Source organism: Stegodyphus dumicola, chromosome 9, assembly GCF_044657685.1.
Source record: "Stegodyphus dumicola isolate Sdum_Otavi_A_Nest chromosome 9, ASM4465768v1".
Lineage (NCBI taxonomy): Eukaryota > Metazoa > Arthropoda > Arachnida > Araneae > Eresidae > Stegodyphus > Stegodyphus dumicola.
Genome location: NC_140776.1, coordinates 129932437 through 129949888, shown reverse-complemented (window position 1 = coordinate 129949888; position 17452 = coordinate 129932437). Strand labels below are relative to the sequence as shown.

At 32.3% G+C, this 17452-nt stretch overlaps 1 protein-coding gene across 1 annotated transcript in view; it reads right to left on the bottom strand.

The window, feature by feature from the left end:
* Positions 1-16628, bottom strand: part of Nse1 (SMC5-SMC6 complex component Non-SMC element 1) — a 57408-nt gene extending 40780 nt beyond the window's left edge. Inside the window, exons 1-3 of the mRNA XM_035356768.2 lie at positions 16467-16628; positions 7706-7820; positions 1635-1828 (exon numbers count right to left, since the gene is read on the bottom strand). Coding sequence (XP_035212659.1) covers positions 1635-1828; positions 7706-7820 — 309 coding nt within the window. The 5' untranslated portion in view covers positions 16467-16628. The remainder of the gene's footprint in view (positions 1-1634; positions 1829-7705; positions 7821-16466) is intronic.
* Between the last annotated feature and the right edge of the window lie 824 nt (positions 16629-17452).

Below are 17452 nucleotides of genomic sequence, written 5' to 3'. Positions count from 1 at the left end.
GATCCAATTCGAAGATTAAGCAACAACACAATCTGCAACATTAACTGAATTAGATAATTTGAGCTTAACTTATACCGTCCGTTATACATTAAACACGCATGTGTAAATGTATTATGCGTATGCGCACACGCATATTTGCAGCAGTAAAGGTCTTAGGCACACGCGTAAACGCCTATGCGCATGCGTCAACGCGACGCATGCGCAGAAAGTTTGTAGCTTTGAGGTCCGGATTATGGGTGTCCGAATTAACGACTTTTGACTGTATATGTAAATGTGTTGTGAATTGTTTTAATGCCAAATGTATTTCACATGCTTGTAAACAGAAATAAATGTGTATGAATGAAAAATAAATCAAGCTAATATTAGTACGGATGCTTAAAAAGTTAAAACTAGCTTGAGAATGTAACGTAAAAGTAAAGTTAGGCTCTCTAGCCGCTATTAAGTTAATTTTCAGTAGAATTAGCACCTCAGGGCTGAAAATCTAATGTAGAGTGTATTACTGAGGTCTAGTATGTCTAGTTTCTAACAAGTAGGATGTGGGTTAGTTGGCAGTGTTGTGCACATTCTACATGAAGACATGCTCTCATACTCAGTACAAATGTGGGAGAACAGGGAAGAGTTTTAAAAATTTTGGAAAGAATGAAATAAATAAATGCACCCCCTATGACACTTAATGAAACATATTTAATTGTCTTAAGCCTTGCAAGCTAAATGCATATGTTGAATGTTCCAACTCATTCTAAACTATTTTCCTTTAGATAGCTGGAAGGATACAAGATGAAAAAGGTAAAGAATTGTATGGATTTGCCACGATTATCATCTGCAAAATTTAAATTAAGAAAGTTAATATTTAAATTGTAAAGGTTGACTTAAGGTTAGGTATAGAATTTAAATACCTTATCCAGGCTAGTTATGCGATAGTTAAATTCAGGCAAGGAAAGATGTAGGATTTCCCTTAGCTTCAATAATAATGAATTATTTTAGTTTTGGCATCTTTTCAGAACTTCTTATTTCCCCTCTCATTTCCTCGCCAGGATGCAAATTAAGTTAAGTGAAGTGAGTATTTAAACAGGCGAAATGAGAAGGTTAGACAGAGTGTAATTTCACTTGTTAGAGCATGTTGCTATTTTGCCCTCCAACTTTTAATCTCAGTTGTGGCTATGCAGTCTACCTGTTTATGAAGTCTATCACCAGTGTAGGTTGTTGAGTCAGCTTCTTAGCTTTAAGTAAATTGTACAGTCGACCACTACACTTTACCTTTTCAAATTTATTGTTAAATTTACCTTAAGTTCTCACCACAAGTAGTCGGTATTTTGTGAGCATGAAATTTAGCAAATAAACTCACCCTTCCCGCCTGTGTGAGAAGTTGCCAGGCTTATTACTAAGATCAAGTCACTTGCTTGATAGCGAAGAGAGTCAAATCTTACATCACTAATGATTTGTGATAGAAATTTACTTGAACCTCTTTTCTTAAACAATGCCAGTTAACCTGAAACTGATTATAATCTGATTTCTCTAACATTACCATGTTGCATGTACAGAATTTTTTTAAATTTTCCTTTTTAAAAATGCATATTTTAAAACATTATTTAGTAAAAATAACTTAAAGATTCCTAAATAAATAAATTACTTACAATTTTCTTGAACAGCTCCAGTTCTTTAGGCTTGTATTCAGATGATAACCTGGATATTTGATTATCATCTGCATTAATAAGCACATAATAATCTTCACCACTGATTTCATCTGTTCCCTTTTTTATTGCCATATTCATAGGACTAATAGCACTATTAATTCTGTCAACAAAGTTCTTCAACTCTGTTCTTGGCACTAAAAAGTACGTTACAAAATGAGATTAAAACAAAATTCCGAATACAACACATAAATACTGGTAATTAATATATTACATTTATTTCCAATTTAATAGAAATAGATTGGGGGGTTAGCCATTTTGAGCCCTGTGACAGTTCTAATATTAAAAGTGAGTATTAAAAAAATAATGACAAGGAAAAAATAGAATATATATGTATATACAGTACAAAGTCCGTAATCCGGACGTCCATTATCCGGAATGATCTATAATCCGGACCTCAAAGCCACAAACATTTTTTTGTAAGCTTTATGCGTGCACGTAAAGAATGCCCTATACTTCCACAGTCATAACACCTTGGTTTTGTACTCTTATTTGGTATAGTGCGTGCTTTATTTTGTGTGTTAGTATTTGAATAACCCTTATTCTTCGTATCTGGAACGTGGATTTTCTCATAAATTTTTTATTTCTCTTTGAATTCAGACATAGTTTTACACCCATACAAAATAATTTTGTTACTACTCTGATCCGGTATCCCATTGATTACATAATCAAGAATTGATGAATCATCAACAGAAGCGTGACTGGCTATTTCACGCATGGCAATTAAATATTCGGAAAGGGATTCACCAAGTTTTAAGTGTCGTTTAAGTTCAGACATAGTCTAAATAAACCACATTTTTTTCTGCTTAGCATGATATTACTTGCATAATCAAATGCCTGTGCGATCAGAAAGGACCGAAGAAATGCAGCCAATGCAAGCTGCAACATTATAACATAGGATGCCTTTTGAATGTATCGCCTTTGACATCTTGTGACCTCTGCCACGAACTGCTGATGGCAACAAATATATTTTTGTAGTCAATGATTACTTCACCAAGTGGCCTGCAGCATATTCTATTCCTGATCAAGAGGCTGTCACAGCAGAGATGATGATACAGCACTGGATTTCCAGGTTCGGAGTGCACCTTCAGTTACATTACGATCAGGGAAGGAATTTTACCTCGGCTGTAATGAAAGAACTCTGCAAGCTACTTGGCATTGACAAAACCCAAACAACGCCTTTACATCCCCAATCAGACAGCATGGTAGAGAAGTTTAACCGAACCATCCTTAATAACCTCTCATTGGTGGTTTCTAGAAACCAACAAGACTGGGACAAAAAGTTACAACTGTTTTTACTGGCTTACCACAGTGCTGTCCACAAGACTACCGTTATTCTCCATCCCAGATGCTCTTCATTCAAGACCTTTGTCTGCCTTGTGACCTTTTTAAACCTAAAGTCGTTCATTATGACAGGTTAGCTCCTTACTATGGCCATAGTACATAGTGTATATAATTGTAAATAGTACAGTATAAAGTCCGTAATCCGGGCATCCATTATCCGGAATGATCTGTAATCCGGACCTCAAAGCCACAAACTTTTTTTTTTGTATGCTTTATGCATGCGTGTAAAGAATGTGCATGCACATAACATATGCTTTGTGCATGTGCTTAATGTATGCTTTATGCATGCGCGTGTTGAAAGAAACGTTTAATAAAGTAAACAAATAAATATTAAGTGTTGGCTTTAGTTTTCCTTATGCAAATTTTGATCGGAGGTCAATCTGCAGTAGCTAACATGGTTGCCGCTGATTGGCCGATGACGTCAAGATCGGCAGGTTGGCCGAGTATTATATATATGTACGCCGGTATCGGTGAATGTTTTTCTTATTATGATTTAGCATAATGCTAATTTTCTTTCACTCAAATGATTTTAAATGTTAGCTTATTTTATTTTAAATTACGTAATAAAGCATGAATTTTATTTAGATTAGTCTTAGCTTTATTAAAGGGAAGCAAAATATGCTTTGCACTGCCAAAAGGGTTATGGGCCCAGCGTCAACAACTAATCAGTCATACAGTTCAACTCAGCATTGAAGGAATGTAGGTGAAGAGGGCCGTTATCCATGAAAAGAAGCTGACCTGTCTTAGAAGTTTGTTCGAGTTGTTGTGCTCACACTTAATTGAAGATGTCATTACTACCTGAAGGTTTTAAGCTGTTAAACCATGACAACTGGGATCGATGGAAAGTCGATATGAAAATGCTGTTCCTGGATAGAAATTATTGGAGCTTCATAAAGGACAAAGAAGAATTAGATAAAAGTGCAACAAGGCGTGAAAAGCAGGAATTCACACTGAGAGAGAATAGAGTCTTCACTACGTTATATTATAGAATTAAAACTGAGTTCAGACCGCATACAAGAATGTTCAAGTGGTAAAGAAGCATGGGAAGTTCTACAGAAGCAATTCGAACTCAAAACAAGAGCAAGGATAATTCAGTTACTGGATGAATTTTTTAGTATTAGATATATGCCAAATGAAGAAATAGGATTATTCATCGCGAGGATAAGAATGACTGCAAAGAAGTTGGCTGAAGCTGGTCACAACTTGGCAGATCTTTTTAAAGGATTTCAGGCAATAAGGAGATTATCCCAGGAATACTCTGGCATTGTACGGTTGATCTATAGGTGGAAGGACAAAGATTTTACGCTGGAAAGAATTGCTGAAGAACTGGTAAGAGAAGAAAGCTGACTTCGCCAGGTAAATGCCGATTTAGAAGACAGCAAGGTAAGCGTGCTTAATAGTATTAGTTCAAATGCAGGGAAAGATAGAGTTGAAAATAAAACTAAATCTAAGAAAAAAATGGGGAATATGAAAATAGGACCTTGTTTCAGATGTCATAAATTTGGACACTTAATCGCTCAATGTAACAAAAATGTAAGTAAAAATCAGAAGTTTAAAACAGACGATAAAAATAGACAGTTTAAAGATAAAGAATTAATGTTAGTAGAAAATTATGTAACAACTACAGATAAAGGAGGTAATGCAGATAAATTTAATTGGGTCATAGATACTGCAGCTATAACTGATTTCTGTAATAATAGAAAATTAATGACAAATTTTGAAGAAATAAACGATATACATATGTCTTTAGCTGTAGGAAATTGTGAAAGTAAAGAACTAGGAAAAGTCACTGTCAAATTCGCAGTAAAAGTAGTCAATCGAATAAATTGGATTGAGTTAGATAATGTGTTATATAATCCAAAACTAAGGAGAAATGTACTATGAGGAACAAGGTTAGAAAAGGCAGGTGCTCATTTTGTGATTTCAAAAGGTAAGATGTGGATATACTTTAATAATTGGGATAGATTATGCTACGCTAAACGATATGACGGACTTTATCACGTAAAACCATTTAGATATGCAACAGATAAAAAGGAAGCTGGTTACGGTACAGAAATTGGAAAGTTAAATAAAGTATATGATGCAATGCTATGGCATTGGAGATTTAGCCACGTAAATTTTGATTTTATTAAAACTAGTAAGAATCAAAGCATGAAAAGGTTACCAGAAATTGGAAAACCAATGGAGAGGTTTAAAACTGTTCCAAAGAGATCGGATAAACCATTGCAGTTGGTTTATTTAAACGTTTGTGGTCCACTACCAGTTCCATCTAAGGGTGGGAGTAAATATTTCCTTGCTATTGTGGATGACTATAGTAGATTAGTAACAGTGTATTGTATGAAAAATAAATATGAATCGTTCTACAACTTTAAGAATTATCATAGGCAAATGAAAAGACTGACGAATAGAAAATTAATAAGTATACGCACCGATAACGGTGGGGAATTCTGTAACAGGCAATTCGAAGGGTATTTAGCCGAAAATGGAATTAGTGTTGAACACACAAACACGTACACCCCAGAAGAGAATGGTACATGTGAACATTTTAACCGAACAGCATTAGACGCAGTTAAAGCTATGCTTAATGCTGGTAAAATGGGAAAAGAATGGTGGGCAAAAGCTCTTGGCTGTTTTGTATCAAAATGTTTTTCTTATTATGAGTTAGTATAATGCTAGTTTTCTTTCACTCAAATGATTTTAAATGTAAAGGCTACAGTGTTAGCTTATTTTATTTTAATTTATGGAATAAAGCCTGAATTTTATTTAGATTACTCTTAGCTTTATTTAAGGGAAGCAAAATATGCTTTGCGCCTTTATCACCACTGCCAACACTACAACACTAAGCTTCTTTTTTTTTTTTTTTTTTTTTTTTTTTTTTTGTAAAATTTGATTGATACCTTTTAGATCATAACTGCTCTTTATTTCATAAATCACGGTTTCATATTTTTAATTGTATAATTTCTGCATGTCATCTTACCAGATTTAAACTGATGATCTATAATCCAGAAAAAACCTTAATCCGGAATTGCTGAAGTCCCGACGAGTCCGGATTAAAGACTTTGTACTGTACTGAGGGTGAAAGATCAGCTGGTTTCAAGAAATTAAAGAATAAATTATTGTGTTATTAACGTACAGTATGATTGTAAGAATTAAGAGATGCCATTGGTTTATTGAAAAATGTAGAAAACCTGAATATTTAAAAGGAGTCGAGAATTTACTTTTAACGATACTATTTGATTTTTATTGGCCCCCATGGTAAACTGCCAAATTACATAAAAGAGAGTACTCTCATGAATTTGATGAAACCACATAATATTATAATAGTAATTTTTCAATTTAAACATTGTAAAAAAATTTTGCCAAATTCAGTAAAAGTTTATACTTCTTTTTATTGAAATTTTACTTTCGACTTCTTTTTACTGAACTTGACAAACTGCATGATACAGTGAAAAGTCTTTAATCTGGACTCGTTGGGACTTCGGCGATTCCAGATTATAGATCATCAATTTAAATCTGGTAAATGGCATGCAGAAATTATAAAATTAAAAATATGAAACCGTAATTTATGAAATAAAGAGCAATTATGATTTAAAGGGTATCAAAATTTACAAAAAAAAAAAGTTTAATATTTATTTGTTTACTGTATTAAACATTTTTTTCAACGCGCGCATGCATAAAGCATACTTATGCATAGTCGAAATTAGAAAATTGCAACCAGAAAACTATTTGATGTGTATTCGTGATATTTATAATGACAAGGAATTTGATTTAAATCATATCAAAGATGGAGTACATCGAGATGAAATGTTACACTTAGTAAGGAATTATAAGCAAAATTTAAAAAAAAAAAAAAAAATCTGCCCTGAAGATGAGGATAGTGCTGACAGATCAACTTCCAGTTAATTGCGCGCCGTGACGTTTTCCCCCCGCAGAGCAGCATGAAATTGATAAACAGATTTTGGAATGGTTAGAAAAACAAAGGATATGCCTTTATCCATTTTTTCGCAGCAATTCCCCATTTTGTTTGATGGACATCGAAATATGATTTTGCTTTGTAGATCCTTTGGCAGCTCCAGAATCAAAAACTCTTTTTGACATAATCGAAAGTTCAAGCTTACTTTTTATAAAATTGCTCTAACACTCTGCAAAAAATAAGTCGGATCCAATTAGAAGAATAAGGAACAATGCAATCTGCAACATTAGCTGAAATAGATAATTAGATAATTTTAGCCTAGCTTATATTGTCTGTTATACATTAAATGCGCATGCGTAAACGTATTATGTGCATGCATATGCACATAAAGTTTGTAGCTTTGAGGTCCAGATTATAGATCATTCCGAATTATGGATGTCCAGATTAAAGACTTTGTACTGTAGCAGTTTTTCAATTGATTGAGTATATATTTGTTTTAGTTCCTGGAAATTTAAACATGATAAGAAGCTGAGTTTATAAACCAGTGAGTTTAATTAGTGGCGAGTTCTGTATTTTTCAAAAATCCCAAGTTCTAAATCTAATATTTAAAAAAAAATGCCAATTTAATAAATAACTACAAATTTATCAATTAAGGAAAGTTAAAACTTTGGCCTGTAACAAATAATTTATGCTTTTCAGAGTTAAATATTTTCATGAATTCTTTTTCATACTTAACAAAAATCAAAGCAAGATTTACCTTTATTTTTCACATGGCACTCTTTATGCAGTTGCCTTACTTCATCACTACTAAAAAATTTTTTCCACATAAATGCTTGTATGAACATTCTGTGTTGATCTCCTAGAGAAGTCATCTGAAAAAAAGAAAAAGAAAAGAAAAGAAATATCAACAAAAAGATAACATAGTCAAATATTAGACAAAACTAATTCACATATATTGAATTTATTCAAAATTTATTTATAATTTTCCTTGATCAGCATCAGTTTTAACATCTGGAAATTACTTGTACTCAACTGAACTGAACATACTGACCAATATACCCATAGTTTGCTGTAAAGTCTTCCTGACAAATTACATCATCATTTGGTCAAAATTCAATGTTAATTTTCTTTACTCTGAGAACGCTACAAACAGTCTCTTCATTTTTTGGCTTTTCAGCCATTCTTAGATATTTTGAAAAAAGCCTAAAATATTCCATTAACAAGAGCCCAGTGCCTTATGATAGAGATTTTTTATGTTTAAAATGTTTTTGCATTAATTCAAGAAAGAAAAAAACAGATGTAAAATTATTCTGTATATGTGGTTAGTCTGGTATTCATGGTGATGAATTGGTTGACTTGTCTTCAAAATCTGAACTTTTTTTAGCCATATTGTTATTACCACTCCTTTTACAGAGAGAACAATCAGAAGTTTGGTTAGGAAAGAATTCAAAAAAATCTGGAAAAAAGAATAATATAATAGAGATATAGAAAGGAACAGTATAATATGTCAAAATAAGTTTTGGAATCTCAATTAGAGATAATTTTGCTCAACTTGGGCTATAACAGCAGAATGGAAATATCCTCCATATGTAAATCATTTCTTCAAAGTGAATGCATGATGTAAATGTGGTAAACTAAATGATGAGTCATATTACTGATATCATCTAAAAATGTCCAATCACAATGATGTTGAGTAAAATTTCTTCAAATAATAATAAACTATTATGTACAACTCTAAAATTTCATACTAGTATATAAAGATTAATGGAGTTCTAAAGATGGTGATATTATTATAAATCTATGAAATGATATCAGCCCCTTAACTCATTTTGCTATATAATGTTTTACAGAATGTTTCTTACAAAGATTTGCTTGTTTATGCTATACAATCTTTTAAAATTGTCAATGTTATTCTTTTTTATGGGTTATTGATGCTGTGCATATTTTCATAGTGGTAAGATTTATAATAAATGTTGTTTTCTGAGTTAAAAATGTCTAATTTGGCATTTTGGTGGAACCATTGCCCAATTTTTCCCCTCGTCAATGGAAAATATTTATCTTACTTCCTGGGCTAATGCTTTTTTGTCTTGGTTTGTGCCTGAAATGCTAGATTCTAGTGAGAGAGATATTAATTTTTCTTAGTTAATTAATGTTCAGTGATAAAAAATATTTTAATTAAATTATTATGGCTAATTTAACACAGGGTTCATACACATTTCTGAACACGGAAATTAAGTACTTTTAAGAACCATTAATGAAAAAATTAAGGACCTATAAGCAATTGGGAAGTGAATAAATTCAATTAAAAATATTATCTATGCTGAACTTCACTTTTGTAATACCATTCTAAATATAAAACAGATCCATAAGTCGGATGCATTATTATTAAACATAATTAAATAATTCGCATGCATTATTATTAAACATAATTAAATAAGTCACATGCATTATTATTAAACATAATTATTAATAAGTTTGAGAATAAAATAAATTTTGTGAAATTTATAAAGTAGCATTAAATATTTTACACTCATAATAATTGGATATATTTGAAAGAAGAAAAGTGACATTTTATTTAGGTTTTCTAACAGTTAGCTTTACGTTGATTTTTGTTAATGTCTCATTTTGTCACATACTTGCTCAGTCTAGGGGTTTAGTAAGTAGATTTTATGTCAAGCAGCATAAAGTGAGAAGTAAAATCACAATCAGCATAATTCAAAACAAAAGACTGGCTGTTGCAACCGCTCCTGCTTGCCTAAAGAGAGACCTGCTGATCAGAACAAACCTAAAAGACCTGATATAAGCCCGGTTTGCAAGTTTTGAAAGTTAGCTGGGCTCTATCTGACGCAGTTAGTGTCATAGTTTCTTGTAGAGTTCCAGGGGTTGTAACTCAGTTAATATAGTTTAAGTTTTACTGTTTCTTAGAAATTACTAATGCCAGTTTTTCCATTTCATAATAAATGCTAATTAATATAAAAAATTTGCTATGAATCAATTTTTTTTTCTGTAGCATCTATTACTTCTTTTATAATAAAAAAATAAACTGTAACCATGTGTTTATGTTCACATATATATGAAGGAGCCAGAGTTATTAAAATTCCGGGAGTTTGAGTCAGAGTCGGAGTTGGTCATTTTCCCTACCGACTCCACAGCCCTGGTTATAAGTAATTAAATTACGTATTAGATAACCTCAGTCATTACGGATTTACATGGGCACTATAAAATTTTATTTATTTTTTAACAATATTTGTTAAAAAAAAGCCTTATTAAATCACAATCGAATGAAATTTCACAGTTTAAAATACATGTAATTTATGGCATTGAATCTTAAACGATATTAGGATAATTATACATTAAAAGCTACAAAATATATATGTTTTGTAGCAACACTCAATAAAACATTTATGCGTCTTTTTAATTTGAAGCCTTCCCATACATTTTGGCTAATTTATATCAATTTCCTTCTCTTTAAGCATCTTTTCTAACAGTTAGAACTTTGTCTCAATATGCAGGACAGTTTTCTCACTAGTTTCTACGTTTTGTATCTCCTAACCTGTCAACCTCTCCAAAATGTACCTATGAGGGTTTACTTGATCTGGTAAAAGTTAAATAGTCCAAAACCCTCTGGATAGATGTGAAGCAAATTATCGCTGTGTCTGAAAGTAGCTACAAAGATTTAAATAAGCTTCTTATTTAAAAAGAACTCAGAACATAAGGACATGTTATAATGCTAAATAAATCAATTACAGCTCGTGATGATGCAATTAAACAAGAATAATCAAATTCAAACTAAAAATATGGACTAGTGATCAAATACTATAACAATTTAATTTCATTTTAAGCTGTAACATTTCAAGCTCAGTAACTTTATCGTCATAACAAATTCAAATGTCGGCAACAGTAATGTAAAGATGAATAATTACAAGTTATCAGAGATGGCAGGAACTAATGCAGGGAGCAAGTGGAGGTCAGAAATACACTCTTGTCTTACACTCCAAAAACCTCAGTTTAAAAACTAAGTAATTTGCATTCTGGTGAGAGAATAGAAATGTAAAATTATAATAAAGGCTGAAATTGTTAACAACTGGTTAATTTACTTAATAATATCTGTACGTAACTTTGAAGAATAATTTCCCTTTCTCTTAATGTATTCAGTTTCTTTCTTCCACGTTTCCTTTCCATTTTAGAATTTTTGGATTTAATTAAAGATTTCTGTTATTCTAAAAACACTAAATACATTTAGAATGTATAGAGAAAGCTGCTAATTTTATTTCTTTAGTAATGTGATTATTCATAAGAAATATGAAATATATATGGTAAGGTCCGGTTACAAAGCTATTGTGACAGAATTTTTAGAATTTAATAACACATCGAGCAACAAAAATCTAGAAATGTAAAAATTTTAGAATTTAGAACAGGCATTGGAAGCAGAATTTAGAAAGGCACCAGGCAGCAGATTTTAGGATCCACAGAGATTGTATCAGGTGGGGAAATGTCTAGTGCCATCCCTGTGTATGATGCATTAAGACATATTAGAGGAATAGTTTAAATTGTCAGTTTTCAATTTCTTTATAAAAAAATTCTTTTCTATAATGCCTGTCTATATGATAAGATAAAAAGCATTTCTGATATTTTATGCTTGTGTCTAGTGACCTTATTTTTCAGATTCAAAATATTGTATAAGTGGCCAAAATGGAACTTTATAATACAACAGCAAAAAATAAAAATGTTTTATTCTAATGTTATTTCTTACTGTAATTATAATATATTACCATTATTTTAATAAAATTTATCAATTTTACAATGTTCTAAAAAAATTGCCGAAAAGTTTCCAGATCTCGGAATTAAAACTTTTCTACAGAAACTTATCTTAAAATCGCCAAAATGTTGCTAAGTCACTAAATTTAGAGCAATTTAATAAAAGAATTCATATCTCCAAAAGCAAAAAGTTGTTTAAGAGCTCTTCACTAGAAAAAATGAAATAATTTCGAAATGCTTGTGTTGCACTTCTTGCTCAAACTCTATCCCACCATTTATATTAGAAATAGGAACAATTTATAATCCATAAATGCATTTACCCATTCAAAAGATAACGATATTTGTCAGCGAATTGCGAAAAATATTCCTCCAAAATGCTAATTCACACTCAAAATGACAATGGAAAAAACAGACAGAAATTTCATATCATTAAAATTAAGGACCTTCTGCCAATTTTGGCCGAAATTAAGGACTTTTAAGGACCAAAAATCGATTCCAAAAAACTTACGGACTTTTAAGGACTCTTAAGGACCGTACGAACCCTGTAACATTTTCCATTTTTGAATAATGATACATAGTCAAATCCACTCAGAAGATTATCTCACTGTCATTAGGCTTTTCATTAATACCCAATTTCAAGAAACTTTTACCAAATTTAATATTAGCACTCAATGCTTCTTTTTGTTGATAACAGGATAAGAAATTCTAGCCTCAGATAAGATACACAACATTAGCAGATTTAGTTCAAATTTTCTTTTACAATTGAATATCATACTGTTTTGTTTAAGTTCTGTTATGTATTACAGATACATAATTTCTTTTTGATGAGCAATCATACTTAGTTGCCAAAAGTGGCTCAGTCTGTAACATACAAATTTAAAATGTCATCACAAACTTGTGAAAAGGCTGCCTTTAACAAGGAAGCACCCTATATTATTACACCTAGACATAATAAAATTATGAGATTACAAAAAATTAACTTTTGGTTCTGCATTAGTGACTCTTTACATATAAAAAAAGATGTTTACTTTTAGACTATGTGCTTGCACAATTAAAACAATACAGAGAGCAATTATCATAAGTAGCACAACTATTTTGAAAATTGAGTTTAATAAATACATGGATGTGCAAAGTAACAAAGTTTTAGTCTTCTATGTAAATGTAGAGAAATTTAAAAATTTTGCCCAAATGTTGTGCACCATTTTTGACAAAGAATTAACCCTTTTTTTCTTCCCTCCCTCCAGAATAACAAGCAAGCTAATATATATGTTCCCAACAAGAACTCATTAGGTAAAATGCAGAACATGTTTGTACTGTAAATGAACATGAGCATTTTATAGCACAGATTTAGAAAAAGAGCTACTGGTGCATATCGTAGGAGAGGCAGCATTGTGGCTTCTCAAGGCAAGAGAAAAAATTAGATGTGTAATTTGTATAAACCCTACCTGTTCAAAATAAATGGCAAAAATCTCACAACTCATAGTATACTGAATCAGAGATTATGCTAAAAAAGCCCCAGATTAGCTGCACGTGTTCCAGTGACCTACTTTTTTACACGCTCTGCATATCTGATAAAATGGAGTTCATAAATAACTTTTCTAGGGCCAGTGTACTTTTTTATTTAAGAAGCTCAAAATGTCTTTTATAAAGTGTGTATATTTTTGTATTTGGCTTCATCCCAAAAATTTGAGCAACTTTTAAGATCCGCATTTGTAATATTTTGTATTTTCATAAATTTGTCACTCCCCTTTTTGCAAGGAATATATTTATATGAATGCTGATGATGTGTGTACATTTCCAGATTCAAAATGCAATAATACCTTTCATTGCAGAAGCAAAAATTTTGGGTCACACCATTAATAAAGTGTCATACTTTTTTAACAAAAACAAAAATTACAGTGCTTACAGAATTTGCCTTTCCAGTTTTAATAGTTAAATGTAATTTGAAAGCTGAACATCACTTGCTATAAAATTTCTAGCGGTTTAAGCTCAAATGATAGAAGTTCATTGAGTAGTTCTCTACAAAGCTAAGGAATATTAATTAGGAAGCCGTACATCATGTGATACATAAAATATGTTTAATACCCTTATATTAAAATAATTATTTCTTTTTATTCTTCATCTTTTAAAAATTTGTTCTCCTTAGCTCTGATCAGATTCATAACATCAGGTTTCTGATTACATAAAAATAAAAACATGTCTTTTGGGTAAAAATTAATTTACAGCTGCCCCTTGGCAGTAGTTGGTGATTTTTGGCGGTACATGGACATGAAGTTTCTGCAACTCTTTGACTAGTTATTTTGGCTTTGTGTAAGGGAAATTTTTTGCAAAAAATCACTGTTTTGTGTAGCAGCGATTGCACAAACTCGGTATCCATGTACACATAGACTTTCTTCACTTAAAAAAAATCAGAGAATTGCACAAACTTGGCATTGTGCACTCCCTTGACTCTGTCCATGTATACATCGATCTATTTTCAATTACAAAGTCAAAGGAGCAGCCAAAAAAAAATATATAATCTCTATAAACTACATTTTAAATCAAACAATTAGATAACATAAAAAAGGAATTTCATCTTAGCACTACACAAAGGAAATATCCACTTACACCTTATTTAGAAATTTCCCTGTCTTCAGTCAAACAAAATTCCTTAACAGCATCCAAAAACTTCCTACAATTATCTGAACTAGAATCAGTATACTGGCGTCGCCACAGAAATTCACAGAGATAAGAGTAAAAAATATCCTCATAGTGTTGGTATCCTCCAACGTTCGACCATATACATTTCCTTCCAACAAACCACTTATAATGGCCTACTAAGTTAACCTTCATTTACACACCAGTCAATTAATGCTCTTTTCCCGTTTCATTCCAAATCATACAGAAACTTTAAATTAATCTTACCACATTCAGCCATTTTACCTTCTAAACCACAAAACAAACAACGAACTTCCTAACCAACACACAGCACAAGCCCTTACAATCTTTTCCAATCATTCAAATTCACTGCAATCATGCAACCAATTATGTCATAATAGGGTTTCCATAGCATTCAATTACTCAGGTTATCATAAATGAACAACAATTTGGCAATAAATGGAACAACAACTACTCTAACCGTCTTTTGATTCACCTACCCCTTTGTTAATATACAGGGCTGCAACACGCTTAGTGCAAAACTAGCGCTTTCTGCATGAGTTCTCCTAATAAGAGATATTTTTGCTGTAAATTTAATAAAGCAAAATTATTATCATTATTAAAATTGGGCAAAAAATTATGCTTTCTCATTTGTTTATTACATTTTTAATAAATGCACCTTTTTTAAAAAAAATGTCAGAGATGCACTTATGTCATCTAAAATCTTCATACAAAAGCAGTAATAGTAAAAATAAATCACAATATAAGAGTCGCACTAACTGCTCACACAATACAGCCATCCTCTTTTGTGCTGCTCCGATTCCACTGATTTCTCAAAAAGCAAAGATTTTGGTGAACATGACACCAGGGCAGAGCTAGATCCAATGCCACCAGTGAGAAGATGCATGGTGGCAAAAATCTTAAGGTTTACAGAAGCAAAAATAGGAAAACTTAAAGATGGCAATCTGCTGCCCAACTAGGATCATGGTCAGTGACGGCAACTGCAGTACCAAAGGGCTTGGGTTCGAATCCCGGAGAAAGCATTAGAGAGGTTGGCAGTTGGAGAAGATTGATGGGAGACCCTCAGACACTGGGAGCAGAACAGCAAAGTCATACTGTCACCTGTATGGTGCTTGTTCCGTGGCCTTGTTCTGATGTTACCATCAGAGAAGTGAGATAACTTGTATAAAAACAACAGAAATGGCAAATATTTTTACAGTTTAGGAAAGGTACAAGGCAGCAGGCCCTTCCCTTTTTTTTTTTTTTACTTTTAACATTAATTTTTAACAGTTCTTGGATACGATTCAGGAATTTCATATGTCACACACCAAAGACACAGAAATGAGGTAAGCTGATATCTTCTTTTGTACTGTGTAGATTAGCTAATATGTATTTTCATTTTTAAGTTATTTCCGGTTAATCTTCGGATTATGGTAACTTGGCGATTTTTTGGCGACCAACCCTGCTACAGCAAACTGCTAGTTTTGTTTTCACAAAGGCCTTTTTTTTTTTTTTTTTTTTTTTTTTTTTAACTCAACATTTTTTTCCAACAATCTGCTAGCCGAATTACGCTTATGCTAGAACTTTTACGGAACAAAAGCGCTTAATCATGACGAAGATTAAGTGCGAAATTGGGAGAAAGTGCAGAATCACCCACTGCTTGCCGCGTTTTTAAGAATTGCACATACACGGTATCATCCATGTACACGTCGACCTATTTTCACTTAAAAAACATCCCAGAATTACACAAAAATGGCATTGCGCACACTCTTGACTTTATCCACGTACACTGCTAAAATTCTAGCTAGTAACCTTTATCGCCTTACCAAAATGTCGCCAAACTACCTGTTACCATATTCCAAAGATTAGCCAAATTGAAATTTTGTCAATTTTCTTTGACTTTTTAAATGAAAATAGGTCGATGTGTACATGGATAAAGTCAAGGGAGTGCGCAATCCCATCTTTTGTGCAATTCTGGGATTTTTTTTTAAGTGAAAATAGGTCGATGTGAACATGGATAGCGAGTTTATGCAATTCTTAAAAACGCGCCCAGCAGTGTGTGATTCTGCACTTTCCCCATATTTTCTACGCCATGGCAGTATGCACAGAAATAGATCACTTACCAGATACCTTGTTAAATGAAACTTTATCTTCAGTACAGCAAATGCCCGCTACTAGTTTCAGAAACTCAACATCCAAATTTTATTATTTACGTTTGCTTTCAACTATAATCAAAACAAGAGCAGTGCACCTATAGTTTGAGTGTTTTTGCCCGAGAAAGACAAAACGTAAATTGACAACCATACTATTCATTTTGTTTTACCGATGATCTTCAGCAGATTCTGAGTAAAAGGAAGTACTGCATTCTGAAGATGAAATAAATTTCACACACACACACACACACAGATCGTATTTTATTCTCGAGTGTCAAGATGTAGAAACATCTTTTTACTCGACTCCTGATAAGAATCAGGTGGGAGGAGAAAGAGTAGGTTGGAAGGAAGTATGGGAGGTGGAAAAAGAGAGTCAGGTCCGTGCTAGCGGCGGCGAAAAAAGTGGGGGTAAGTTCAGAGTCGTTATAAGATGTAACTGCGGGTGGCAAACCGCAGAGTCAGTTTAGGGTGAATGAGTCAAGGAGGTTAGAATAGGACTCCTTGGAATGAGTCAATTAATCGTTTAATATGCTCTTGAATAAGTTCGATTTGAAGGTCTCTGTGAATGTAGATGTTAGGAATATACCAAGGAGCATTATACCAAGGAGGATAATTTCTCGTAGAATTTTATTTTGCAGAATTTGTAATTGTTTAATATTGGTTTTAGCTGCAAATAAATTTCAAATGATTTTAGAGAGATTGAATCAAGATAACTTTAATATCAGAAAAAAAATAACAACAGTTTTCGGGGAGACAAAGAAAGTATTTCAGATACATGCATAGGTAATCTCTTTATCTGATGTCAAATTATCGACAGAATATGACACTGTGGTGAATGAGATTATAAAATTAAGTACTAAGGCACTGTCAAGTATTTGAGTCATGCAATACAAAATAAATCAGTTGATTGTTTGAAAACAAAACTTTTGAATGAAATTAAATTTTCCTTTTCACTT